General features: G+C 43.1%; 2 protein-coding genes and 1 long non-coding RNA gene across 3 annotated transcripts in view; all 3 read left to right on the top strand.

Annotated features, from left to right (window-relative positions):
- The window catches only part of LOC134099986 (centrosome and spindle pole associated protein 1-like), an 18,192-nt gene extending 7,237 nt beyond the window's left edge, over positions 1–10,955 (top strand). The window contains exons 5-7 of the mRNA XM_062553037.1: positions 8,020–8,120; positions 9,066–9,146; positions 10,855–10,955. Coding sequence (XP_062409021.1) covers positions 8,020–8,120; positions 9,066–9,146; positions 10,855–10,955 — 283 coding nt within the window. The remainder of the gene's footprint in view (positions 1–8,019; positions 8,121–9,065; positions 9,147–10,854) is intronic.
- A 1,455-nt stretch (positions 10,956–12,410) lies between these two features.
- LOC134058814 (uncharacterized) lies at positions 12,411–14,131 on the top strand. Its single transcript, XR_009935033.1, has 4 exons — positions 12,411–12,459; positions 12,914–13,008; positions 13,814–13,904; positions 14,024–14,131. It is a non-coding gene; the product is annotated as an uncharacterized LOC134058814 (long non-coding RNA).
- A 2,890-nt stretch (positions 14,132–17,021) lies between these two features.
- The window catches only part of dnaaf11 (dynein axonemal assembly factor 11), a 29,257-nt gene continuing 21,278 nt past the window's right edge, over positions 17,022–25,000 (top strand). The window contains exons 1-5 of the mRNA XM_062515657.1: positions 17,022–17,042; positions 17,408–17,575; positions 17,669–17,746; positions 20,108–20,280; positions 23,804–23,943. Coding sequence (XP_062371641.1) covers positions 17,033–17,042; positions 17,408–17,575; positions 17,669–17,746; positions 20,108–20,280; positions 23,804–23,943 — 569 coding nt within the window. The 5' untranslated portion in view covers positions 17,022–17,032. The remainder of the gene's footprint in view (positions 17,043–17,407; positions 17,576–17,668; positions 17,747–20,107; positions 20,281–23,803; positions 23,944–25,000) is intronic.

Genomic DNA, 25,000 nt, shown 5'->3' on the forward strand with positions numbered 1-25,000 from the left:
TTTAAGATGATTAGAACTATTTTGATAATGACTAGTCCCCTATTGGACAAAGGGTTTTGAATACATATTTCTTTATCATTTAACACTGGGGACATTGTCATTATTCAACTGTCCAAAAATTCAGAGATTTTATATATTCTGGCCTACCACATCTATAAGGCCTCCAATAACGTTGAGAAAGTTAAATACTGTGGCACAATATTTACCTAACTAAGTATAATGAACAAAAACTTACGTATAGACCCAATTACGGAACTGCTTGCCCATAGAAGTGAGTCCTCACTGTTGCTCAGCACTTCGTGAGCTTTCAGGACTATAATAAGAGATGGTTGAGAGAGATGCTTTGTCATGAAAGGTCTAAAGACATCTAACTGTCTTACTTCGTACCTACATCGGACCTACATGGGAGGCTCCTCCCCTACCAGTTCTTCTTACCCACTCTGCGTCGGGGTCATCTGCAGGACCATCATGTCTGTTTGCGTTAACTTCTATATAATGTCTTTAAGTTTACTGGGTTTAACAATATCCAAGATAAAATGTAAAATACAAATTCCCCTTCTAGTAACTAGGACATTCCCTAAATGCGTCTAGGAATGGACTGATTGATTTTAGTTAGCATCTGCATGAATCCTAACACCTCTAACAATAAACCATTAACGTTGTCTTCCACTGGGAAACATCCAGCTGTGTGGGTGTCTTCACACTATCCCGTATTGAGAACTTTGCAATGGAAATATATGTTGTCTCTCGTAGAAAGCACTTTAACATTATTACTACAGCTGAAATCCAAATAAACCTATTAAGACCATTCCTATGTCTGTCACCGAAAGTATGAGGTAGCTAAGATGATTCTGTATGGAGTAACTTACTCCTACGTTGCTGAGAGCCTCGCGCATTGCAAATCCAGAAAACCAATTTCACTTCTTCCAGCGCAAATATGCGTAACTGATTTCCCTCTTCACACTGCGGTGTGGTAACTTAGACAAAACCTGTAAATTCAACTACATCCATATGACTTTTGTAACGTTAACAACTACTAAGGAAAATCGAGCAACACACAAACTGTGTCCAATTAATACACAATCGATAAGTTTATCTTCATGTTAAGTTTCTGTTTCTGAACGCGCACGTAAAAACTGAGACAGTCTGTAAGTTGAACCAATGATATAATAGTCCATTTCTGCCACACTGTCCGCTCTACCGAGTCATGTCACAGGATTCTTACAGAATCAGGAATCTCACAAAAAGTTGTTTCTTAAGCAGACGCTGTAGCTCAAATCATCAATAAATTGCTTATTTAGACACATACAATTGTTTTCTTGACAACGTCACTATAATTATCCTATTATTGTCTACTTTACGCGCAATAGATAACATGTCAACTTGCGGGCGCGCCTATAGGTGCGGACAGAAATCTCTCCATGCAATACCATCCAGCACGAACCAATTCCAGAAGGGACGAGGTTATCGGGACTTCCAAGAAAAAATGACATAGGCTATGGGCAGAAAGACATGACAACAATCTCCATCTCACATTGAACTGTAACAACATTAGTATTATCAATAACTAAAGAGGCTCATCTTGCTCATTAATATCATAACAGCACGATGCCCTAACCTTACCGGAATTCTCACGTAACTTGTTCTTCATCGAAAGTTATATGCATGATATTACCGAGTGATATGGAACTATTAAAACCTATAGTAGGCCTACATGTCAAAGTTTGCATTAGTCTAGCCCAGTGCTCTTTGAATTGTATCAAATCGCATAAAATGATAGTCTCAACAGGACGGTTCACGGAAGACTATCAGCAGGGCCTATTCCAACTCTTCGTTTTCAATTTCGTTTTTACCTTGCCCAAAAGTTTTCCATCGAACCATTTAACGTCACTTATTTCTAGGGTAATAGTATGAAAATTGAAAAGGATATTCTACAAGTCCTTGATCTACTGACTGAGAACCATTATCTAATCAGATCCCCACAACTCCACAGAGTTGGTTTCCGTCACGCATCACTGCTTCCAAGGCTCCTCTACCCAAGCCTCTAGAGGGCTGCCGAGATGGTTGTAAAGTAACTCCAATATGCATCGCTTGCTGACGTTTTTACCAATCATGGTCATTCAGAGGATAATTACCCAATTAAGTCACTATAAGTCCAACATGATTTGTAAAGCAATGTTACAGTATCCAATACATGCAATCTAACTATTTTAACAACAATGTTTGAAATGGCCAACGCTCCTCTGAGATTGTACCTATTGACTGAAGCAACCTACTAACGAGGATCCTGCGCAAGATTTACTACGGACCGATGAAATAGACTTGAGAAGTAAAGCCCCAAATATCTAAACAGTTACCATTCACATTTGCAACCTCCAATTAACTTTGTACGTTGTTACAACACATATGCCTACTCAACGATGAACTTCTATCTACAAACTCCAAAAAGCCTATGTTAGGGAAACCATCTAATGAGAACGAGGTGTGATATCCTAATGCGCACTTAACAGCACAATTAGTCGATCTTTTTACTTGATAAGGAATTCAAATTCAACCTTTTGAGAAGATCAGCTACTGGACTTTGGGGGATTCATTCGAACTCTGCCTCACAAAACTCATGTGATGGTAAACGTCTGGAAATCACTATCAGGATCGTCGGTTCCCTCAAGGAAAAACACTCAGACATGTATCAAAGGACAAGTCCTTGTAGTGAAGGCTAAAGACTTCCAAAATGTAATATTTACCCAAGTAACAACGGTGCATCGTCCTCTGCCCGAAACAGAACTTAACCTACAGAAAATATATGTCCCAGAGATAGCCGAACTGTCAGGAAAATGTTGGGAAATTCCACTACACACAGATGTTGGGAAATTCCAAAACGTTGGAAACTCCAAAAATGTTGGAAAGTCCGCTACCCCCAACAAGGGTCATAAATCCGACTCTGTCCTGATTAGACAGGCGACAAAAAACAGAACACCTTGGGATCGTGAGTTCGAGAAGCTTCCCATGTCAGTTCACAATTAATGGCCTTTTTGGTTGCACCTGGCACATCGTCGGAATGTCAAACTCCCAAGAAGTGGCGCCGTTCCCTAAAACAGTGGTCCAAGTAGGCTACTCACAAACTCCGAATACAATTTTCAGACTATGGTTATGTTGGACAAAATCACGATTAGTAAAAAGAATACACAACATCAACGCATCTTCCCGCACCTTTGCTTCATAGCACAACATATAGTCATGGGCTGATGTGAAACATGTCGAATATAAAGATTACCATTCTATGTAAACTAATATTCTAAAGATTTGTCTCGAAGACTGTCTAGAGCGGAACCCCTGCGCCCACTAATGAGCAGTGGGTACGGTTCGCAAACATCTCCTTATCTACTCCAAAACCCAATAAACGTTATCCTTTCCACATAAGAATCATTTTAATCTAATGTTTGCTTAATGTCCAAAAGATGAAAACTAAAGCCCGATGATCCGGCAAACATAATCTAGTAGGCCTAGTAGTGGCAACTGCACGTAACTATCAATTTAGCCATTCTGCAAACTACATGAATGAAATCAAAGACGCATCTTGGTGGATTAGTTGCAAACGAAACATTTGATTCGTACTTTCAATAGTTTACGTAGGCTATACGTAACCGAAGCCCTTTTCTCCCTTCACTGACCACAGCATTACATTGAAACTAAGCGCAGGCTATTAACTTAAGACGTGGCACTTGCACTTTCCTCTGGTTTGATTAACAGTCGTCTCTCTCCGTCTATGCGACGCACGAGGTTCAAAACATAGTCTTTTTATTTTTGTTTTGTTTTCAAAAGTATTTTACTCGCTATGTTGAACTGTCTCTCATCGTCCTTGCTTCTTCAGCTTGTGTCACAGACGGGTGTGACAGATCGTAATCTCCGAGAGTCTATCCACTTTGCATGATAGCTGCGGCCGTGTCCTACGTCCTGTTAAGTAGCCAGAGTCACAATACTACATTTCTAATAACTTTTAAAACAAATGGGAGGATATGTAAACGAGGTTGTTTACCGCATAAGGCAACGCCAAAGCACTATGGACAACTTTTCATCCCGATCACTAAATGGCAAATCAAATGCTGCATCTTCACGCAGCCATGGATTCCCAAACCTACAGAGTGGGCTATTCTTCCGCAGGAACTCCTACAAGTTATGTATTGAAACACGATGGAGTCAGAATCATTTAGATGATCTATAAACCATTCAACATCGTACTGTATCTGATTAGGCTAGACTTGTACGAAACCATCATTGAAGCACTTTCACCTATTGCGCGCACGTTCTTTGATTACCCAGTTTCATGTCTCATTCTGTCGGACTACAGATTCGCTACCTGAGCTGGTAAACGGGATGTAGGGAATGCAGAAATGCCATTAACCCTTCTACGCGTTGGTAAACCACTGAAATGAGTTTTAGAAACTTTAGTTCAAGGTACGAAAACTCTTTATTGTTGTCTTAAGGACAAGGCAGTCGGGAGTTTAAGTTATTTCTTATTTTGCTTAGCCTACTTAAGTAACGACGATAACACATTATAGCAGCGAAACAACATGGGTCCTGGCCAGACACCCACGAAGCGTCACCACCACAATACATCACCGAAGCACAAACGTTTTATGTAACTATACAAGTTATTAATCACTTTTTATCCACTTATTTATCCTATTGCTTTACTATTGCACGCAACTAAGAACTCATCAACGATTCAATGCATGATTAGAGACAGAATGGTTGTAAGCACGTATGCTCTCGCAATGTTATCCATACCAGTGATGCCTTCAGCCTATCTGGAATCTCGGTGATTATCGGAGGGGCACGACCCCCACAGCTCAACCGCAAGTAGGGAGACTCAGACTGCCATGGAGTTTGAGGACTGGTGGTTTAACCGCAAATTATTGAAAGTTTAAAAAGGTTTATGAGCCCATGGTATGGCTAATATTGTAGCAAGTAATCCAAGTAATTCAGTAGCATACCTGGTGCGTTCTATGCATCGTTACAGCAAACACAGGGCACGAAGTATGAAGTATGATTCACAGGAAAAGTGTAATATCACATCAGACACTTGTTACATACTTTACCGAGGGGTTATATATTAAAACCATGTAGTCTTTTACATGTTCCTTTAGTAGGAAAAGTCTCGTCTACTGATAGAGAACCACATAAAATTAGGCCGAAACAGGAGATTTCTCTGCCACAACCAACGTAACACAAAGCGCCAGCACAACACACTGCTCCTGTGCCACCGGGCACCTGGTCTTGCTAAATCCCATATGCCGTTTGATATTATTTAGCTACTTGTACCTCCTGCTTTCAAGACTTGTCTCTATCACAGTAGGAACGAAGAAAACAACTCCGTTTGCCATCGTTAAAGTTCAAGCTGGAATGCGCTGACATCCGTCTGTATACGCACAGCTCTCCGACTATAAACTCGCCGACAAAACGCGAAGTGGCGGGGATGTGGGTAGATCTTCTCCAAAAACTTAAGATATTTGTTTAGATATTTATTTTAAGTTTCATGTACCACTTGTCTAGGGTAACCCGTCCTCTGGCGCTTTTATGGCCTTCTGCCTTATCACCACACGCAACAAGTGCAGCCTCTTATCTGATCTACGCAACCAGTGCAGCTTCTTTCTGACGCTACACCTGCTACTCTCCCAGTATGCCGGCTTACTGGGACCCGCTCCCAATAGCGGACTCGGTACACGAACTTTCTGTAGTGTTTGTCGAGGAATAACAACGTTAACCCGTGGGGAAGAGGACTATTCTGTTTCTCACAGCATGCACAAACTAGGACGACCAAAGGCGTCTCCAACGCAATTATTAGCATGAGTCTTAGAAAAAATCGCTTCTACTCAATCCTCTAATAATTCTCCTTATTAGTCCGTTCGAATCCCACTTCTGACACCATGTGTTGTTGCCTGGAGTTGAAAGGATGGCCTGTACGATAAGCACTCAGCTGGCTGCACATACACCTGGCCACCACAATCGAATCTTATAGCTGAACTATAATACCAGGCACCTACTGTCAGGTTAGGTTACGCGCCGACCTCTGTGATGTCAATGACCTAAGACTTCTATGTATACAGATAAACCCCGGACTGTCTAGAGGAAGGTGCTCAAGTCTTCCAGGAGAATAACCAGGCGTTTTAGTACATAAGAAGGCAGGGGAACATCAAGGCCCTGACAGTTAACTCACGCGTAAAACATTCGGTCTCAGTAAACAGCTGAAACTCAGGTCATTTATAAGAGGTGCTTAGTTTCAAGGCTTAAACTAAGACTCAGAAAGAATAGAAAAGAATCACAGAAGAAAGACGTTATCTTTACCATCCTGTTTGGGAAGTGGTAGCCTCGTCCCAAAACAGAATACAAGCTGAAAGAATCGGACGTTGGATTAAAATAGTTTTATAATTCAGCATTTTTAAATACAGCAAAAATGCGGCACAATACAGCTTGTTGGTTACAATATGTAGGAAAAAGATAATTCCATTTTGTGGTGAGAAGGAAAAACAAAAGAAATTAATCCAATAGCAGTAGTATTTCCATTTTGTGTTGAAAAAGGAAAAACGAAAGAAATTAATCCAATAGTGTCGAAAAAAGCAAAGAGTCCAATTGAATTCTCGTTCAGTGATCTCCCTTGTCCGGGTGTAAGGCCACGAGCAGCAGGTGGATGATGCGGAGTTCCGATGTTCACTGGAGCACTAAGTCCCGCATACTTGGTTTCGCGACGACGTACGGAGTTCACATAATAACTATCAGGAGCTACAGAGTAACACAACACGTAAGACGAGGAAAGAAGAAGAAGCAGCCCCGATCTTTCGTTGACCTGCTACTTATAGTCCTGATTTTTCCGTGACCCCATGGTCCTCCCCTACACATTCCTGGGGCGGTGCCCTCTTCACAGAACTTCATGGAGACGAAACTTACTTCAGAACATTCTAGACAGTCAAAGGCACACATCTCCGGGTTACAAAGCGGAGTTTTACATACATTCAGTGTTGACGAGAACATTCTAATTGAGACAAAGATGCGTTCAATATCGGCATTTACAGATTTTAACCCACAAACAGTTTACATTTGATAACAGGCATTACACATTAAGATGTAGCATGCATATTACATTCTATTGAGAGTACTTGGTTACATTCAACAGTGTACAGCCTACTTAAACATGTTGGTTGGTTACGTTCAAACATCGTCGGCTACACATGTTCATACGGAGTATGTTACATTCAGGATTATAAGTTCATTGCATTCGGTTACATTGTCGTGGTTTATTAATCAGGTAGGCTAAGAAGAGGCATGTCTTTATTGAAGGCACGTAAGTCGTTTATTGGATAAGAATTTTATAGCGTCATTCTTTCAGTCTTCACAACTTTCAGTCTCACACGCTCCTCATCACCAAGCGTTCAATTCAGTCTTTCGGAGCTATTTGTTCAAGTAGGCCTAATCACACACGTTCTTCAACAGTTACGCACATTCCTTCTTTTACATTCAAACTGGCGCACTTCATTCAAGAGTGGTTAGCGGGACAACAGTGTACTATATGGTTTCTGTTACGTTACTTTCTTTATCTACCTAAGCATAGTTGTCAAGGCAGGTGTCTCTCCTTGAGAGGACATCTCACATCTGGCCGATTTGCGCTGACGCAAAAGCAGCGAAGTGGGCGCTAATTCACGCATGCGTTCGGTGCTCCATGGGTGGGGCCTAGGAGTCACGACAGTGTGTGAGTGTGTGAGTGTGTGTGTGCGTGCGTGTGAGTGCGTGAGTGCGTGTGTGCGTGTGTGAGTGTGTGAGTGTGTGTGTGTGTGTGTGTGTGTGCGTGTGTGTGTGTGTGTGTGCGTGAGTGAGTGAGTCACACACTTTTAAAGCACCGCATCTGCCAGGCTTGCTCAGCTCTTACAGCCCCACAACCTGACTCATAAGTGTGTGTGTGTGTGTGTGCGTGCGTGCGTGCGTGCGTGTGTGTGTGCGTGCGTGCGCATGCGTGTGTGTGTGCAGGCATAAGGCAGACGTGTTTGACTTGGCCAGACAGCGCGTGCAGGCGTCCGTCAGAAGACCTCTCCCCAAAAGCTGTGAGCTCCCGCCATACAAAGACAGAGGTGACACCTACACACACACACACACATATACACACACACACACACACACACACACACACATAATTATAATGAAGAGGTGATACACACACACACACACACACACATAATTATAATGAAGAGGTGATACACACACACACACACATAATTATAATGAAAAGAGGTGATACACAGACACACACACACACACACACACATAATTATAATGAAAAGAGGTGATACACACACACACACACACACACACACACACACACTGTTATGTTTAGCTCAGAATGCAACAAACTAAGGAGGACACTTAATTGCCAAAATAATGAAAGAATTTACTTAAAGAGAATGAAAACTATATGCAATGGGTTAGTCGGTAAGTCAGTTGTGTTAAACAGTGTCGGCGTGCCATGTTAGTGTAACGCAACATGAGTGCAAGAAAAGAAATCAAACACAGGATAAACTCATAATGAAGAACACAGGCAAAGACGTTAGTAGCCCCGCGCGCCATCTTTTGGAAGTCAAGCCTTTTAAGAGGCAGCCAATCAGGTGCGGCCGTCACCAGCACCAAAGCCACGCCTATGGGCGCTCACAGGAGCAGCGGCAGTGCTCAGGGTCGTCACACACACACACACACACACACACACACACCACGCACACACGCACACACACACACACACACACACACACACACACACACACACACACACACACACACACACACACACAGAACTATATTGGTTAACTGACTTGTTAAAGCTTCCTTCAAGGTGGCGGTGACAGGAAAACAGCTAATAGGTCTCTCACCAGGTAGTGTGTTCTGTTACCAGGTAGTTCGTCCAAGTTCTTTTAGGCAAGTTCTTTTTGGCTCTGCCTAAGCAAACTGCCTGTGTGTGTGTGTGCGTGTGCGTGTGTGTGTGCATGGGTGCGTGCGTGCGTTCGTGTGTGTGTGTGTGTGTTCAGATACTGCTACTGCTGGAGATCTAGAGTACCAGGCAGCCCACAGACAGCAGCTACGATCAAGCAGCCCAAGAGCCACTGACGGTGAGACACACACACACACACACACACACACACACACGCACGAACACACGCATATGCACACGCACGCACATGCACACACACACACACAAGGGCCGGGTCTCCCAGATTCGTTAAGAAACTCTTAAGTGCTGAGAACTTCTTAGGAGCGTTCTTAGAGTGTTCTTAGAGCGTTCTTAGCACGCTCCTAAGAAGTTCTTAGCACTTAAAGGGACACTTCACCGATTAGCATTAAGCTTTGTATCTTTAGAAAACCAGTCATGTTTTTGAATGGCCGTGCATCATTCCCTCAGTTTGCCTTGAGATGGGAGAAATATGGATTTCAATGTTGGACTTCCTGCTTTCAATGATGTAAAAATCATCATTTTACATAATTGAAAGCAGGAAGTCCTATTCATGGGTTTCATTAAAATCCGTATTTCTACCATCTCAAGGCAAACTGAGGGAATGATGCACGACCATTTAAAAACATGACTGGTTTTCTAAAGATACAAAGCTTAATGCTAATCGGTGAAGTGTCCCTTAAAGAGCTTCTTAACGAATCTGGGAAACGTGGCCAAGGTAAGTCCATCCACTCCGAGGCCATATTGCAATGCATTTTGGGAACTCATCTGCCATCTATTTCGCCTTCACAACACCGACCTTGTTCCAGTCACAGCTGAGCACCCCATAGCCTCACAGTCACAGCTGCTAATCCCATAGCCTCACAGTTATAGCTGCTAACCCCATAGCCTCACAGTCACAGCTGCTAACCCCATAGCCTCACAGTTACAGCTGCTAACCCCATAGCCTCACAGTTATAGCTGCTAACCCCATAGCCTCACAGTTACAGCTGCTAACCCCATAGCCTCACAGTTACAGCTGCTAACCCCATAGCCTCACAGTTATAGCTGCTAACCCCATAGCCTCACAGTCACAGCTGCTAACCCCATAGCCTCACAGTCACAGCTGCTAACCCCATAGGCTCACAGTTACAGCTGCTAACCCCATAGGCTCACAGTTACAGCTGAACACCCCATAGCCTCACAGTTACAGCTGAGCACCCCATAGCCTCACAGTCACAGCTGCTAACCCCATAGCCTCACAGTCACAGCCGAACTCCCCATAGCCTCACAGTCACAGCCGAACACCCCATAGCCTCACAGTCACAGCTGCTAATCCCATAGCCTCACAGTTACAGCTGCTAACCCCATAGCCTCACAGTTACAGCTGCTAACCCCATAGCCTCACAGTTACAGCTGCTAATCCCATAGCCTCACAGTCACAGCCGAACACCCCATAGCCTCACAGTCACAGCTGCTAACCCCATAGCCTCACAGTCACAGCTGCTAACCCCATAGCCTCACAGTTACAGCTGAGCACCCCATTGTTTTGCTGTGTAGCCCAGGTCTGCGCTAACCAGATGTGTGTGTGTGTGTCTGTGTATACGTGCTTGTGTGTGTGTGTCTGTGCATGCGTGCGTGTGTGTGTGTCTGTGTATACGTGCTTGTGTGTATGTGTCTGTGCATGCGTGCGTGTGTGTGTGTCTGTGTACATGTGCTCGTGTATGTGTGTCTGTGCATGTGTGTGTGTCTGTGTATATGTGCCTGTGCATGTGTGCGTGTGTGTGTGTGTGTCTGTGTATATGTGCTCGTGTATGTGTGTCTGTGCATGTGTGTGTGTCTGTGTATATGTGCCTGTGCATGTGTGTGTGTCTGTGTGCCTTCCACAGATTTCCTTGGCTTATCTCCACCTCTGCCCCCGACATCACAGCAGCCAGTGAGTAATCTCTCATCTAACCTCTCATCCCTAAACTCACTCCGTAATCTATAACCTCACTCCGTAATCTATAACCTCTCATCCCTAATCTCACTCTGTAATCTCTAACCTCTCATCCATAATCTCACTCCGTAATCTATAACCTCTCATCTCTAACCTCTCATCCCTAATCTCACTCCGTAATCTATAACCTCTCATCCCTAATCTCACTCCGTAATCTATAACCTCTCATCTCTAATCTCACTCCGTAATCTATAATCTCACTCCGTAATCTCTAACCTCTCATCTCTAATCTCACTCCGTAATCTATAATCTCTCATCTCTAACCTCTCATCCCTAATCTCACTCTGTAATCTATAACCTCTCATCTCTAATCTCACTCCGTAATCTATAATCTCACTCCGTAATCTCTAACCTCTCATCTCTAATCTCACTCCGTAATCTATAATCTCTCATATCTAACCTCTCATCTATAATCTCACTCCGTAATCTATAACCTCACTCTGTAATCTCTAACCTCTCATCCCTAAACTCACTCCGTAATCTATAACCTCTCATCTCCAATCTCACTCCGTAATCTATAACCTCTCATCTCTAATCTCACTCTGTAATCTATAATCTCTCATCTATAACCTCTCATCTCTAATCTCACTCCGTAATCTATAACCTCTCATCTCTAACCTCACTCCGTAATCTATAATCTCTCATCTATAACCTCTCATCTCTAATCTCACTCCGTAATCTCTAACCTCTCATCTCTAATCTCACTCCGTAATCTATAATCTCTCATCTCTAACCTCTCATCTCTAATCTCACTCTATAATCTATAACCTCTCATCTCTAATCTCACTCCGTAATCTATAATCTCTCATCTCTAACCTCTCATCTCTAATCTTTCATCTCTAATCTCACTCCGTAATCTATAACCTCTCATCTCTAATCTTTCATCTCTAATCTCACTCCGTAATCTATAACCTCTCATCTCTAATCTTTCATCTCCAATCTCACTCCGTAATCTATAACCTCTCATCTCTAATCTCACTCCGTAATCTATAACCTCTCATCTCTAACCTCTCATCTCTAATCTCACTCTATAATCTATAACCTCTCATCTCTAATCTATAATCTCTCATCTCTAACCTCTCATCTCTAATCTTTCATCTCTAATCTCACTCCGTAATCTATAACCTGTCATCTCTAATATCACTCCTTAATCTATAACCTCTCATCTCTAATCTGACTCCATAATCTATAACCTCTCATCTCTAATCTTTCATCTCTAACCTCACTCCGTTATCTCATATCTCATCTCTAATCTCTCATTTCCCTGATCAATTCCCAAGGCAGAGAGTGTGTGTGTGAGTGTGTGTGTGTGTGAGTGTGTGTGTGTGTGTGTGTGTGTGTGTGTGTGTGTGTGTGTGTGTGTGTGTGTGGCCTTTGCCTGCAGAGAGATGTGTGTTCATACTGGTCAATCACCCCCTTTTTTCTCCATAGAGACGAAGTGGAACGGAAGATTGTATGGGGGCTTCATTATTGGAGTCAGAGAGCGCTTTCATAGGTACACACGCGCGCCCACACCCACACACACACACACACACACACACACACACACACACACACACACACACACACACACTGAATGTGGAGTTCCTAGACGAGTTCATTGTTGATGATCAAGTTTTACTTTGTTGTGTTTGCACGGTCATGTGTGTCTGTGTGTGTGTGTGTGTGTGTCTTTCTGTCTGTCTGTCTGTCTGTCTGTCTGTCTCTCTGTCTCTCTGTGTGTGTGTGTGTATCTATGTAGAATGTATAGTGTGTGTGTGTGTGTGTGTATGTATAATGTGTGTGTGTGTGTGTGTATAATATGTGTGTGTTAGTGTGTGTATATATGTGTGTGTGTGTGTGTGTGTGTGTGTGTGTGTGTGTGTATAACGTGTGTGTGTGTGTGTGTGTGTGTGTATATGTGTGTATATGTGTATGTGTATGTATAACGTGTGTGTGTGTGTGTGTAGCTCATAGTGGGAGGCTTCCGGTGCCCCCAGAAGAGAGGGGAGGGGCTTCGCTATCAGCAAGAGAACGACGCAGACTAAAGAAAGAACAAGCCAATGTAAGATGAACACACACACACACACACACACACACACACTATACACACACACACACACACACACACACACACACACACACACTATACACACACACACACACACACACACACACACACACACACACACACACACACACACACTATACACACACACACACACACACTATACACACAAACACACACACACTATACACACAAACACACACTATACACACACACACACACACACACACACACACACACACACACACACACACTATACACACACACCATACACACACACACACACACACACACTACACACACACACACACACACACACTATACACACACACCACACACACTCACTCAGTCAGTGCCCCCAAAAAAGTAACATTTAAGACCGCATCTATCGTGATGTCATACGTGATGTCATATGTGGCTCTGAGCTTCTCATGTGATGTCATATGTGACTCTGACGGCTTTTGGCTTGACGCCGTTACCGTCATTCCTGATGGAGTTTTATCTGACAAATTTCCCTTTTTTTCTGGTGTAATTCCATAAACACCACAGATTGATATCTTGATCTCAGTGGGTTTGGCACAGTTTTGGAAGCGACAGAAATACTGACTGCTAAACACACCATGTTAACGCAATTCAAAATAAACCGTTGAAGCCTAACTCAATAAAGCAGCTCTGCAAAGGGAATATAATTGTGTTGCATATTTCAGCTTAGCTAATGTCAATTCACAGACCTGCTATTTCCATTTGGATGTGCGTGCGTGCGTGCGTGCGTGCGTGTGTGTGTGCGTGTGTGTGTGTGTAGATGTGGCCTCCATCAGCAGACTCCCCACCAGAGCAGAACCTCAGCGTGAGGATCCAGATGAGGAGGCGGAGCTACAACACACACCCCACAGGTAAACTACTGGAGTGTGTGTGTGTGTGTGTGTGTGTGTGTGTGTGTGTGTGTGTGTGTGTGTGTGTGTGTGTGTGTGTGTGTGTGTGTGTATGTTGATGTATTCTCTGCTGTCTCCAGGTGTGTGTGAGGACAGACTGGACTCAGAGGAAAGTGTTGCTCAGCTACCATGGTTACGCTCGGAGTCTGCAGCCAATCAGAGAAGCCAGCAAAAGGAATGGAAGCAGGCATATGGTTAAACACACACACACACACACACACACACACACACACACACACACACACATACACATACACATACACATACACACATACACACACACACACACACACACACACACACACACACACTAAAGAAGACACATTTTGCACTAAACTCATGAACAGTGAACACACACACACACACAGTACTGGATTCAACTACCCCCCATAAACAAAGTAGTTTGTGAAGCCGGAGTTTATAACAGTAGACTGTTAAGAACACTTAGCATCTCTCCCTTTAATTTCACTTATCGATCGCCAAAACATTACGCATGTCTCATGGCAGACTGGGGCACATGTACTAATAGCAGTGAATTATTTAAAATCTGGAGCAAAACATTATCGAGGAGGGGGAAGGAATTAAATGTTATTCTAGCGAGTAAGAAGGATAACTATACTGTATGGCGTAATAACACTTGGGAGCACTTTGACCCAGCGCAGTAATATCCTCACTCCGAAGTGAGACTGAAAATCCAAGAGTGATGATATTACTGCGCCAAGTCAAAGTGCTCCCAAGAGTTATTACGCCACATAGTATAGTTATCCCTATCACTTGCTTTAAAAAGCACCACGTTTTATTTTGTCTCACTATACTTGGTCATGCAACTACTCGTGTAACTGTATTTTAATAGGGAGGTGGAGTGGAGGTGTTTCGTCGCTAGGTTGAGCAAGTGAACAGTTGGTTAAGAGTGGAGTTATACGGAAATAAAACCCTGATGTCTCTAAGTGAACAGAGTACGTAAACAGCAGAGCAGCAACACACACTAAAACCCTACAAACAATGGCAGTAACAAACAGGATGTGACACAATCGCTTACCACAAGTTCCTCTGTAATAAACTCCGGGTTTGCAAACTACATTGTTGGTGCTTCGTTTTATGTGTCGGGACCCAGAGCAAGCTACCGACGATGTCGGGACCCAGAGCAAGCTACCGACGATTGGTGCTGTTTTGAGCAATATTAGTGTCAAAAATGCTATTTTGAAAGCGTTTAGCTTGACGCCGCTAGCAAATCCACTGTTTGCCATTTTGGGCTCTAGCTTTTGCTGGTGGTAGCTCTGTAGTGATTTATCAATGAAAGATACTGTCTCCATGGCAATGAAAGATACTCTCTCCATGGCTTAATTGATGTATTTTCATGCAGAAAAAACACTCTTTGGTCCATTCTGTTTTGAGTCACACTTTAAGTTGATATTTGGTTCAACTCACACACACACCCAAGCAGACATATGATATGTGGATGATTGTGTGTGTGTGTGTGTGTGTGTGTGTGTGTGTGTGTGTGTGTTTGTTTGTCATCACTGTTTAATTGCATATGATGTAATTTAATATACATGTACTGTAATAATGTATATGACTTTGTAAATACCCAAATAAAATATAATTTGATAAATGTTTTCCTTTTTACCTTGCAGTATTTACTTCCTGTGGCATTTTAGTGGTATTTTGTGTTGAATTTTTGGAAATCAGATAGATAGATAGATAGAAATCAGATAGATAGATAGATAGATACTTTATTGATTTAATTGGTGTGTTAGTTGCGTTGAGCTATTGAAAATAGCCTGGTTTGGTTATTTCATCAAAAAAAAAAATCAAAAGTGTGTGTGTTTGGCTCAAAAACCAACCAATCCAAAGGGGTGCCAACACTTTTAGCCATGACTGTACAGTATGTGGCGGGTTATAACTGGCTGCATGTGATATGTGATGGGTTTAAATTGGCTACCTATGGCATGTTATGGTTATGATATTTAGCAAAAACTTTTGTTCAAAGCAACATACAAACAACCACAATACAATAGTTACATTTAACTGTGAACAATTGAAAAAGTTGGTAAGACTATAACAAACAACTAACAGCAATAACAAACAACAACGTCAATTCAATCAATAGCCTAATGAAAATAAATAAATACTATAGTATACAAACCAAAGCAAATAAGAAATGCTTAATAAACTAATAGCTGGGTATTTTTAAAACAGAATTTTGCCCCCCCCCCTCCGTTTATATAATAAATTTTATCCACATGACCTCGTTTTCGAAAAAAAAAAAAAAAAAAAACCTTCCACACATAACCGAACATCTGCGTTTTCAAGGCACTCAGATCCATGCTTCTGCAGTGAACAGAGGTCGCACGTTTGACGTCAGAGCAGATTTGTTGTTGTTTTGGCGCATATTCTGACGTTTGAAAATGCAAAACTCTGGTTATCGCTGTCTACACACAAATGCATAAACGGAATGTTCGCAAATCTTCACTTTGCCCGGAGTTTTTTAAATATTCGTTTATGATGCGTTTTCATGTGTATGACCGGTCCAAACGTAGAGAAATATCTTGGTTGTAGCAGATTCCTGGCTTTGTGTGTATGGGGCCTGAGTGCATGTTGAACAGATAAAGAGTTCTGATCGTCCCCTCATGAAATGCATGTGCTCTATGTGCTCTGTGTGTGTGTGTGTGTGTGTGTGTGTGTGTAGGGTGAACTGGACACACACTCTGATGTTTTTCACATATGAAGTCTCAGTTGAATTGAACTGAAAGAGATGAAGTTTCACTGTAATTACTTCTAAATACCTTATGCGTGTTTTAGTTTCTCAATCTTTGATTCTACTATGACCGTGCCTTTATTGATTGAGTAATATCGACTGGAGAACACATTGCTTCAACTGCTGCTGTGATTCTTGCCTGTAAATGGTTGGACTTCTGGGAGAGCTGACGGCTTGTGCTCAGCAGGGGGCGCACTTCACTCAGCAGAGCTCTGTTGACCAGTAAGACTCTGCTCGAGTCATTGGCTTAAACGCCCCCTTGTGGCGGCTGAACCCTTCTGCACTCACCCCGCGCGTTTCTATAACAACCACAACCAACACAGTGGCAGACATGGTGAGAAGTAAGTATGCTATCCTGTTGAAAGTTATCCTTTCAAAAGTAGCCTATGCTAATATTTATTACAAATAGTCAATCGCAAATGATGGGAAAATGCGCACAATATGCTTTGTGGTGATTTAAAGTGGTAGTAAACTATTTGAGGAACCTAAGTTACTTTGTTACAGTGTGTGTGTGTGTTGACATTATTACGGGCGAACCTAACCTTTATCCAAGCCCAATATCTAAATGTAGAATGAACTAAAAGTAAACAAAGGGTTACGGTCGTCCACTGGTATTTATTTAAAAGTTTTTTAGAGCTGTAAGCGTACGTGTGGTAACGTTACATTTGCGCTCATTCACCCACACGGTGATCTCTTGACTCGCCAGTTACCGAAGACATGGTCCGCCGGCGCGCGGAACACAACAACTGTGAGATCTTCTCGCTCGAGGAGCTCTCGCTCCACCAACAAGACATCGAGCGGCTCGAGCACCTGGACCGGTGGTGTCGCGAGCTACGGATCCTCTACCTGCAGAACAACGTCATCCCGCGAATAGGTGCGTGCGCGCCGCGCTCTCTCCACCTGCCGCACGCGACTGCCTGCCTCGCGCTTTGTCGGTCGTTCTAATCGTGTGCTCGACTTTCCACAGAAAATGTCTCGAGACTGAAGAAGTTGGAGTATCTCAACCTCGCGCTCAACAACATCGAGATCATCGAGAACCTGCAGGGTAACTACCGGCTCCTCGCGCATGGCTCGTGTGCTGCGTCTGCTGACAGTATGATGCCCAGTTGGTGCGCGCGCATAGCCTCCGCATGCAGCTGTTAATGCTTATGATGCTTTACAGACGCTAAATATTGTTGCTTACTGACATTACACAACAACATAACACAATTTTGAGAGAGCTAAACATACCATAATATAACTGACTTTGTTTTATCTTCAGGAGTATTTGCTCTGGTGTCCATACATTGTTGTGCAGTTAGATTTAGATCTATTTAGACTCTAATTTGGTTAGGTTTAGGTTAAATTAAGAATTAGGTTAAATCAGATTCAACTGTATTGTGGTTGTGTAGAAGTACAAAGACAACAATGCAGTCTGCATCTAACCAGCGCCCTATATTGGGCACTACATCTAACCAGAAGTGCAGACAGACAGAAGTGCAACGAGATGTACAAGGACAGACATGTGGTGCATAGACAGGACAGAATATATAGTGCAGTGGTGTGTGTGTGTGTGTGTGTGTGTGTGTGTGTGTGTGTGTGTGTGAGAACAATAGACAGGTGGTGCATAGACAGGTCAGAATATAGTGCAGTGCAGTGCAGTGGAGTGTGTGTGTGTGTGTGTGTGTGTGTGTGTGTGTGTGTGTGTGTGTGTGTGTGGCTATGTATACGTGTAGTTACAGTGTAACACTATGGGGCAGTAGAATGTGGCTATTTATACGTCTAGTTACAGTGGAACACTATAGGGCAGTAGAATGTGGCTATGTATACGTGTAGTTACAGTGTAACGCTATAGGGCAGTAGAATGTGGCTACGAACATACGTGTAGTTACAGTGTAACACTATAGGGGCAGGGCAGTAGAATGTGGCTATGTGTAGTTACAGTATAACACTATAGGGCCGTAGAATGTGGCTATGCATACGTGTGTAACTGTAGTTGTAGTGTGTACATTGTTACTGGAGTCTGGACAGCACTTTGGTTCACCTGCTGCTGTGATACTTGCCTGTAAATGGTTGGGCTTCTGGGAGAGCTGACTGCTTGTGCACAGCAGGGGGCGCACTTCACTCTTCACCAGCAGAGCCGCTCTGTTAATACACACAGTTTATATGAAGCCGCTCTGTTAATACACACAGTTTATATGAAGCTGCTCTGTTCTACACACAGTTTATATGAAGCCGCTCTGTTCTACACACAGTTTATATGAAGCCGCTCTGTTCTACACACAGTTTATATGAAGCCGCTCTGTTAATACACACAGTTTATATGAAGCCACTCTGTTAATACACACAGTTTATATGAAGCCACTCTGTTCTACACACAGTTTATATGAAGCCGCTCTGTTAATACACACAGTTTATATGAAGCCGCTCTGTTAATACACACAGTTTATATGAAGCCACTCTGTTAATACACACAGTTTATATGAAGCCACTCTGTTCTACACACAGTTTATATGAAGCCACTCTGTTAATACACACAGTTTATATGAAGCCGCTCTGTTAATACACACAGTTTATATGAAGCCGCTCTGTTCTACACACAGTTTATATGAAGCCACTCTGTTCTACACACAGTTTATATGAAGCCGCTCTGTTAATACACACAGTTTATATGAAGCCGCTCTGTTAATACACACAGTTTATATGAAGCCACTCTGTTCTACACACAGTTTATATGAAGCCGCTCTGTTCTACACACAGTTTATATGAAGCCACTCTGTTAATACACACAGTTTATATGAAGCCACTCTGTTCTACACACAGTTTATATGAAGCCGCTCTGTTCTACACACAGTTTATATGAAGCCGCTCTGTTAATACACACAGTTTATATGAAGCCGCTCTGTTAATACACACAGTTTATATGAAGCCGCTCTGTTAATACACACAGTTTATATGAAGCCGCTCTGTTCTACACACAGTTTATATGAAGTAAATGCAGCGTGTTGTTAATGATATGGGAAATGCAGCGTGTTAGCGTGTTGTTAATGATATGGGAAATGGCGGATGTGCTGTTAATGATATGGGAAACGTGTTGTTAATGATATGGGAAATGCAACGTGTTGTTAATGATATGGGAAACGTGTTGTTAATGATATGGGAAACGTGTTGTTAATGATATGGGAAACGTGTTGTTAATTATATGGGAAATGCAACGTGTTGTTAATGATATGGGAAACGTGTTGTTAATTATATGGGCAATGGCAACGTGTTGTTAATGATATGGGAAATGGTGTTAATTATATGGGAAACGTGTTGTTAATGATATGGGAAATGGTGGGAAACGAATTGCATACGTAAGTGTTCATGTTCTTGTGTGGGTGTGTTTTGTGTGTGTGTGTGTGTGTGTGTGTGTGTGTGTGTGTAGGTTGCGAGAGTCTCCAGAAGCTGGATCTGACGGTGAATTTTGTGTGGTGCGTGTCGAGCGTGGCGTCTCTGAGGGCCAACACACACCTGAAGGAGCTCTTCCTGCTGGGCAACCCCTGCGCCAGTTACCATGGTTACCGTCAATACGTCATCGCCACACTGCCCCAACTACAGGTACACGGGCACGCACGCACGCACACACACACACACACACATACACACTGCACTTAGTGCTAAGGCTACTGTGACCAGGCATGCTGGATGCTGTTTTAACATTCCGAGGTCCGGTGGCCTTTCACACACTTTGAGGCAGTCTGCTATCCACCTTATTCCTTAACCCGGAAATATGTATCGTTACGATGGTTACGATACTGTTTTCAACTTCCGTTCATTCTGTTAACATGTGCGTTCTCCGTAGCTAACTAGATTATGCCTCAACTTAGATTTCTTTCGAAATGTTGACAATTCTGCCCTCAGCATGTATATACTACATCATATATAACCGATATAAAATAGAAAAGTTTACTTTTATATGCGTTATGATATGTTAAGCACCGTCAACCGTCACGTTAAAATAGATACAATGCAGCTTCGCCGGAAATAGAAAACCGCTTCGGTGTCATGGCGACCCCCATTGTTGGCTGCGGAATATCGTGGATACCTTGACACTTTAAAGTCCTTTATCTACTAAAAACATCTATGCAACAGTGGCACATATGCTTGTATTCTAGAAGACCTCAACAATAATATGAGAATAAAGTGGATGTAATGAAATTAGTTTTAAAAGTGTTGGCTACCAGTGTTGTGCATGAACGAGTTCAAAAGAACACGTTCACTGAACACGTCCATTTTTCTGTGAACGTTGAACTGAACGTAGTTTTTTTTCGTTGTGCTGTCTGAATGCATACAGTGACTATAGAAAGTCATACCCTTTTGAAATAGTTACTTTTTTTTTGGTCTTACAGCCTGAAATCAAAACCCATTTTAAAAACAATCTTTTTCAGTTTTATTCACAAATTTAGCTGTACAACATCAAAATAATGAAAAAAAAGTCAACAGTTCTTAAAATTAATAAAAAATTAAAAACTAGAATAACAGGGTTAGAAAAGTCATCATACCCCTGACTTAATAATTTGTATAGCTTCCTTTTGCTTTCATTACAGCCCTCATCCTGATTGGATTTGTCTATTATAGCTTTGCACACCTAGATTGGGAAATATTTGCCCAATCTTCCATGCAGAATTGTTACAATTCAGTCAAATTCTGTAGGGAATGGCGATGGACTGCTCTCTTCAAGTCAATCCACAGATTTTCTATAGTATTTATGTCAGGGCTCTGACTTTGCCACTCAAGGATATTCACCATCCTATCCTTAAGCCACTACTTTGTTCTTTTGGCAGTATGTTTAGGATCATTGCCGTGTTGGAAGGCGAATGACCTGCCCATCTTCAGCTGTCTAGCAGAGGGACGCAGGTTTTCCTCAATCATTTGGGTGTACTTGGCAGCATCCATTTTCCCTCCTATCCTGACCAATTGGCCAGTCCCCACTGAAGAGAAACATCCCCACAACATAACGTTGCCCCCACCATGCTTCACACTAGGCTGGTGTGTGTGTGTGTGTGTGTGTGTGTGTGTGTGTGTGTGTGCCCCCACCATGCTTCACACTAGGTATCGAAATTGGCGGTGTAGCAGCCACACAGGAAGTAGTTAATATTTCAGGAACGCATTCACGTATTGAAACCAAACTTTGTACATGAACTCAGGACTCCAATGTGATGATGCACAAGATATGAAAAAACCCTCAAAATGAGTCAGTTTGTAGAGTGAGTCCCTAGTCCTGCTGCACAAGATATGAAAAAAAAACCTCAAAATGAGTCAGTTTGTAGAGTGAGTCCCTAGTCCTGCTGCACAAGATATGAAAAAAAACCCTCAAAATGAGTCAGTTTGTAGAGTGAGTCCCTAGTCCTGCTGCACAAGATATGAAAAAAAACCCTCAAAATGAGTCAGTTTGTAGAGTGAGTCCCTAGTCCTGCTGCACAAGATATAAAAAACCCTCAAAATGAGTCAGTTTGTAGAGTGAGTCCCTAGTCCTGCTGCACAAGATATAAAAAACCCTCAAAATGAGTCAGTTTGTAGATTGAGTCCCTAGTCCTGCTGCACAAGATATAAAAAAAAAAACCTCAAAATGAGTCAGTTTGTAGAGTGAGTCCCTAGTCCTGATGCACAAGATATGAAAAAAACCCTCAAAATGAGTCAGTTTGTAGAGTGAGTCCCTAGTCCTGCTGCACAAGATATAAAAAACCCTCAAAATGAGTCAGTTTGTAGATTGAGTCCCTAGTCCTGCTGCACAAGATATAAAAAAAAAAAAACTCAAAATGAGTCAGTTTGTAGAGTGAGTCCCTAGTCCTGATGCACAAGATATGAAAAAAACCCTCAAAATGAGTCAGTTTGTAGAGTGAGTCCCTAGTCCTGATGCATGAAGTGCATGTGGCCACCATGGAGAGTTCCGTAACATGCTATGGGACAGTATGGCCTTACTGGTGGAGCTATGGGACAGTATGGCCTTACTGGTGGAGCTATGGGATATATATACCCAGCAACATGCCATGGGACAGTATGGCCTTACTGGTGGAGCTATGGGACAGTATGGCCTTACTGGTGGAGCTATGGGATATATATACCCAGCAACATGCCATGGGACAGTATGGCCTTACTGGTGGAGCTATGGGATATATATACCCAGCAACATGCCATGGGACAGTATGGCCTTACTGGTGGAGCTATGGGACAGTATGGCCTTACTGGTGGAGCTATGGGATATATATACCCAGCAACATGCCATGGGACAGTATGGCCTTACTGGTGGAGCTATGGGATATATATACCCAGCAACATGCCATGGGACAGTATGGCCTTACTGGTGGAGCTATGGGACAGTATGGCCTTACTGGTGGAGCTATGGGATATATATACCCAGCAACATGCCATGGGACAGTATGGCCTTACTGGTGGAGCTATGGGACAGTATGGCCTTACTGGTGGAGCTATGGGATATATATACCCAGCAACATGCCATGGGACAGTATGGCCTTACTGGTGGAGCTATGGGATATATATACCCAGCAACATGCCATGGGACAGTATGGCCTTACTGGTGGAGCTATGGGATATATATACCCAGCAACATGCCATGGGACAGTATGGCCTTACTGGTGGAGCTATGGGATATATACCCAGCAACATGCCATGGGACAGTATGGCCTTACTGGTGGAGCTATGGGATATATATACCCAGCAACATGCCATGGGACAGTATGGCCTTACTGGTGGAGCTATGGGATATATACCCAGCAACATGCCATGGGACAGTATGGCCTTACTGGTGGAGCTATGGGATATATACCCAGCAACATGCCATGGGACAGTATGGCCTTACTGGTGGAGCTATGGGATATATACCCAGCAATTCAAGATATTTCATAGCCATGGTGTTCAAATCTAACTTATAACTACAGTGCATGAAAATGTGTGTGTGTGTGTGTGTGTGTGGCTACAGTGTGTGTGTGTGTGCATGCCGGCATGTGTGAGTGTGAGCGTCCATGCATGCATGTGTGTGTGTGTGTTGCTCTGCAGTCATTGGACGGTGTGTGTGTGTTGCTCTGCAGTCATTGGACGGTGTGTGTGTGTTGCTCTGCAGTCATTGGACGGCGAGCCCATCAGGAGGGCGGAGCGTATCCGAGCGCTCTCATTGGAGCAGCTGAGGAAGAGTGTCCTGGACCAGGAGGCGGAGCAACGACAGAAAAGAGAACGAGAGAAGCGGGAGGCCAGAGACCACGGGTAGTGTGTGTGTGTGTGTGTGTGTGTGTGTGTGTGTGTGTGTGTGTGTGTGTGTGTGTGTGTGTGTGTGTGTGTGTGTGTGTGTGTGTGTGTGTGTGTGTGTGTGTGTGTGTGTGTGTGTGTGTGTGTGTGATGAGGGGTAGTGTGTGTGTGTGTGTGTGTGTGTGTGTGTGTGTGTGTGTGTGTGTGTGTGTGTGTGTGTGTGTGTGTGTGTGTGTGTGTGTGTGATGAGGGGTAGTGTGTGTGTGTGTGTGTGTGTGTGTGTGATGAGGGGTAATGTGTGTGTGTGTGTGTGTGTGTGTGTGTGTGTGTGTGTGTGTGTGATGAGGGGTAGTGTGTGTGTGTGTGTGTGTGTGTGTGTGTGATGAGGGGTAATGTGTGTGTATGTGTGTGTGTTTGTGTGTGTGTGTGTGTGTGTGTATGATGAGGGGTAGTGTGTGTTTGTGTGTGTGTGTGGGAGAGGGAGAGAGGGAGAGAGGGAGAGCGAGAGAAAGCGGGCCAAGGACAGGGGTTTACTTCTATACTGTTTGGTGAAGTTGCACGCATAGTGTACAATGAAAACTTAAGAAAGACATTTATGCTTTCACCCGAGCAGCGTCAGGTGCACCAGTGCAACCTAGAATTTTTCGCACTCTTAAAATATTTGGTGCCAGGGTTCTATGGAGCCTGAGGCCATTGTGTACAGCTCGCCGAGTTTACTCTCTGATAGACTGTTTCAAATCTTTGCTACTTTACGCTCCCATGTCACGTGACCAGAGGGTAATTGCAGCCTTTTTCGGTTAGAAAATTGCACTTGATCATATCATGATATTATCTCAAATGCAACATATCGTTCAGCCCTAGTGTGTGTTCATATTTGGGTAGCAGTGGTCTGTCTGTCTGTCTGTCTGTCTGTGTGAGTGAATTACATCTTTGACTGTGTGTGTGTGTTATATCTGTATGTGTGTGTGTGTTCTGTCTTTAGCCTTGTGTCTGTGTTTTCAATCTGCATCTCTGTGTCTTCTTGCGGGTGTGTGTGTGTTTGTGTGTGTTTTTTCTGTGTGTGTGTGTGTGTGTG

This window comes from Sardina pilchardus, chromosome 2 (assembly GCF_963854185.1).
Source record: "Sardina pilchardus chromosome 2, fSarPil1.1, whole genome shotgun sequence".
Classification (NCBI taxonomy): Eukaryota; Metazoa; Chordata; class Actinopteri; order Clupeiformes; family Clupeidae; genus Sardina; species Sardina pilchardus.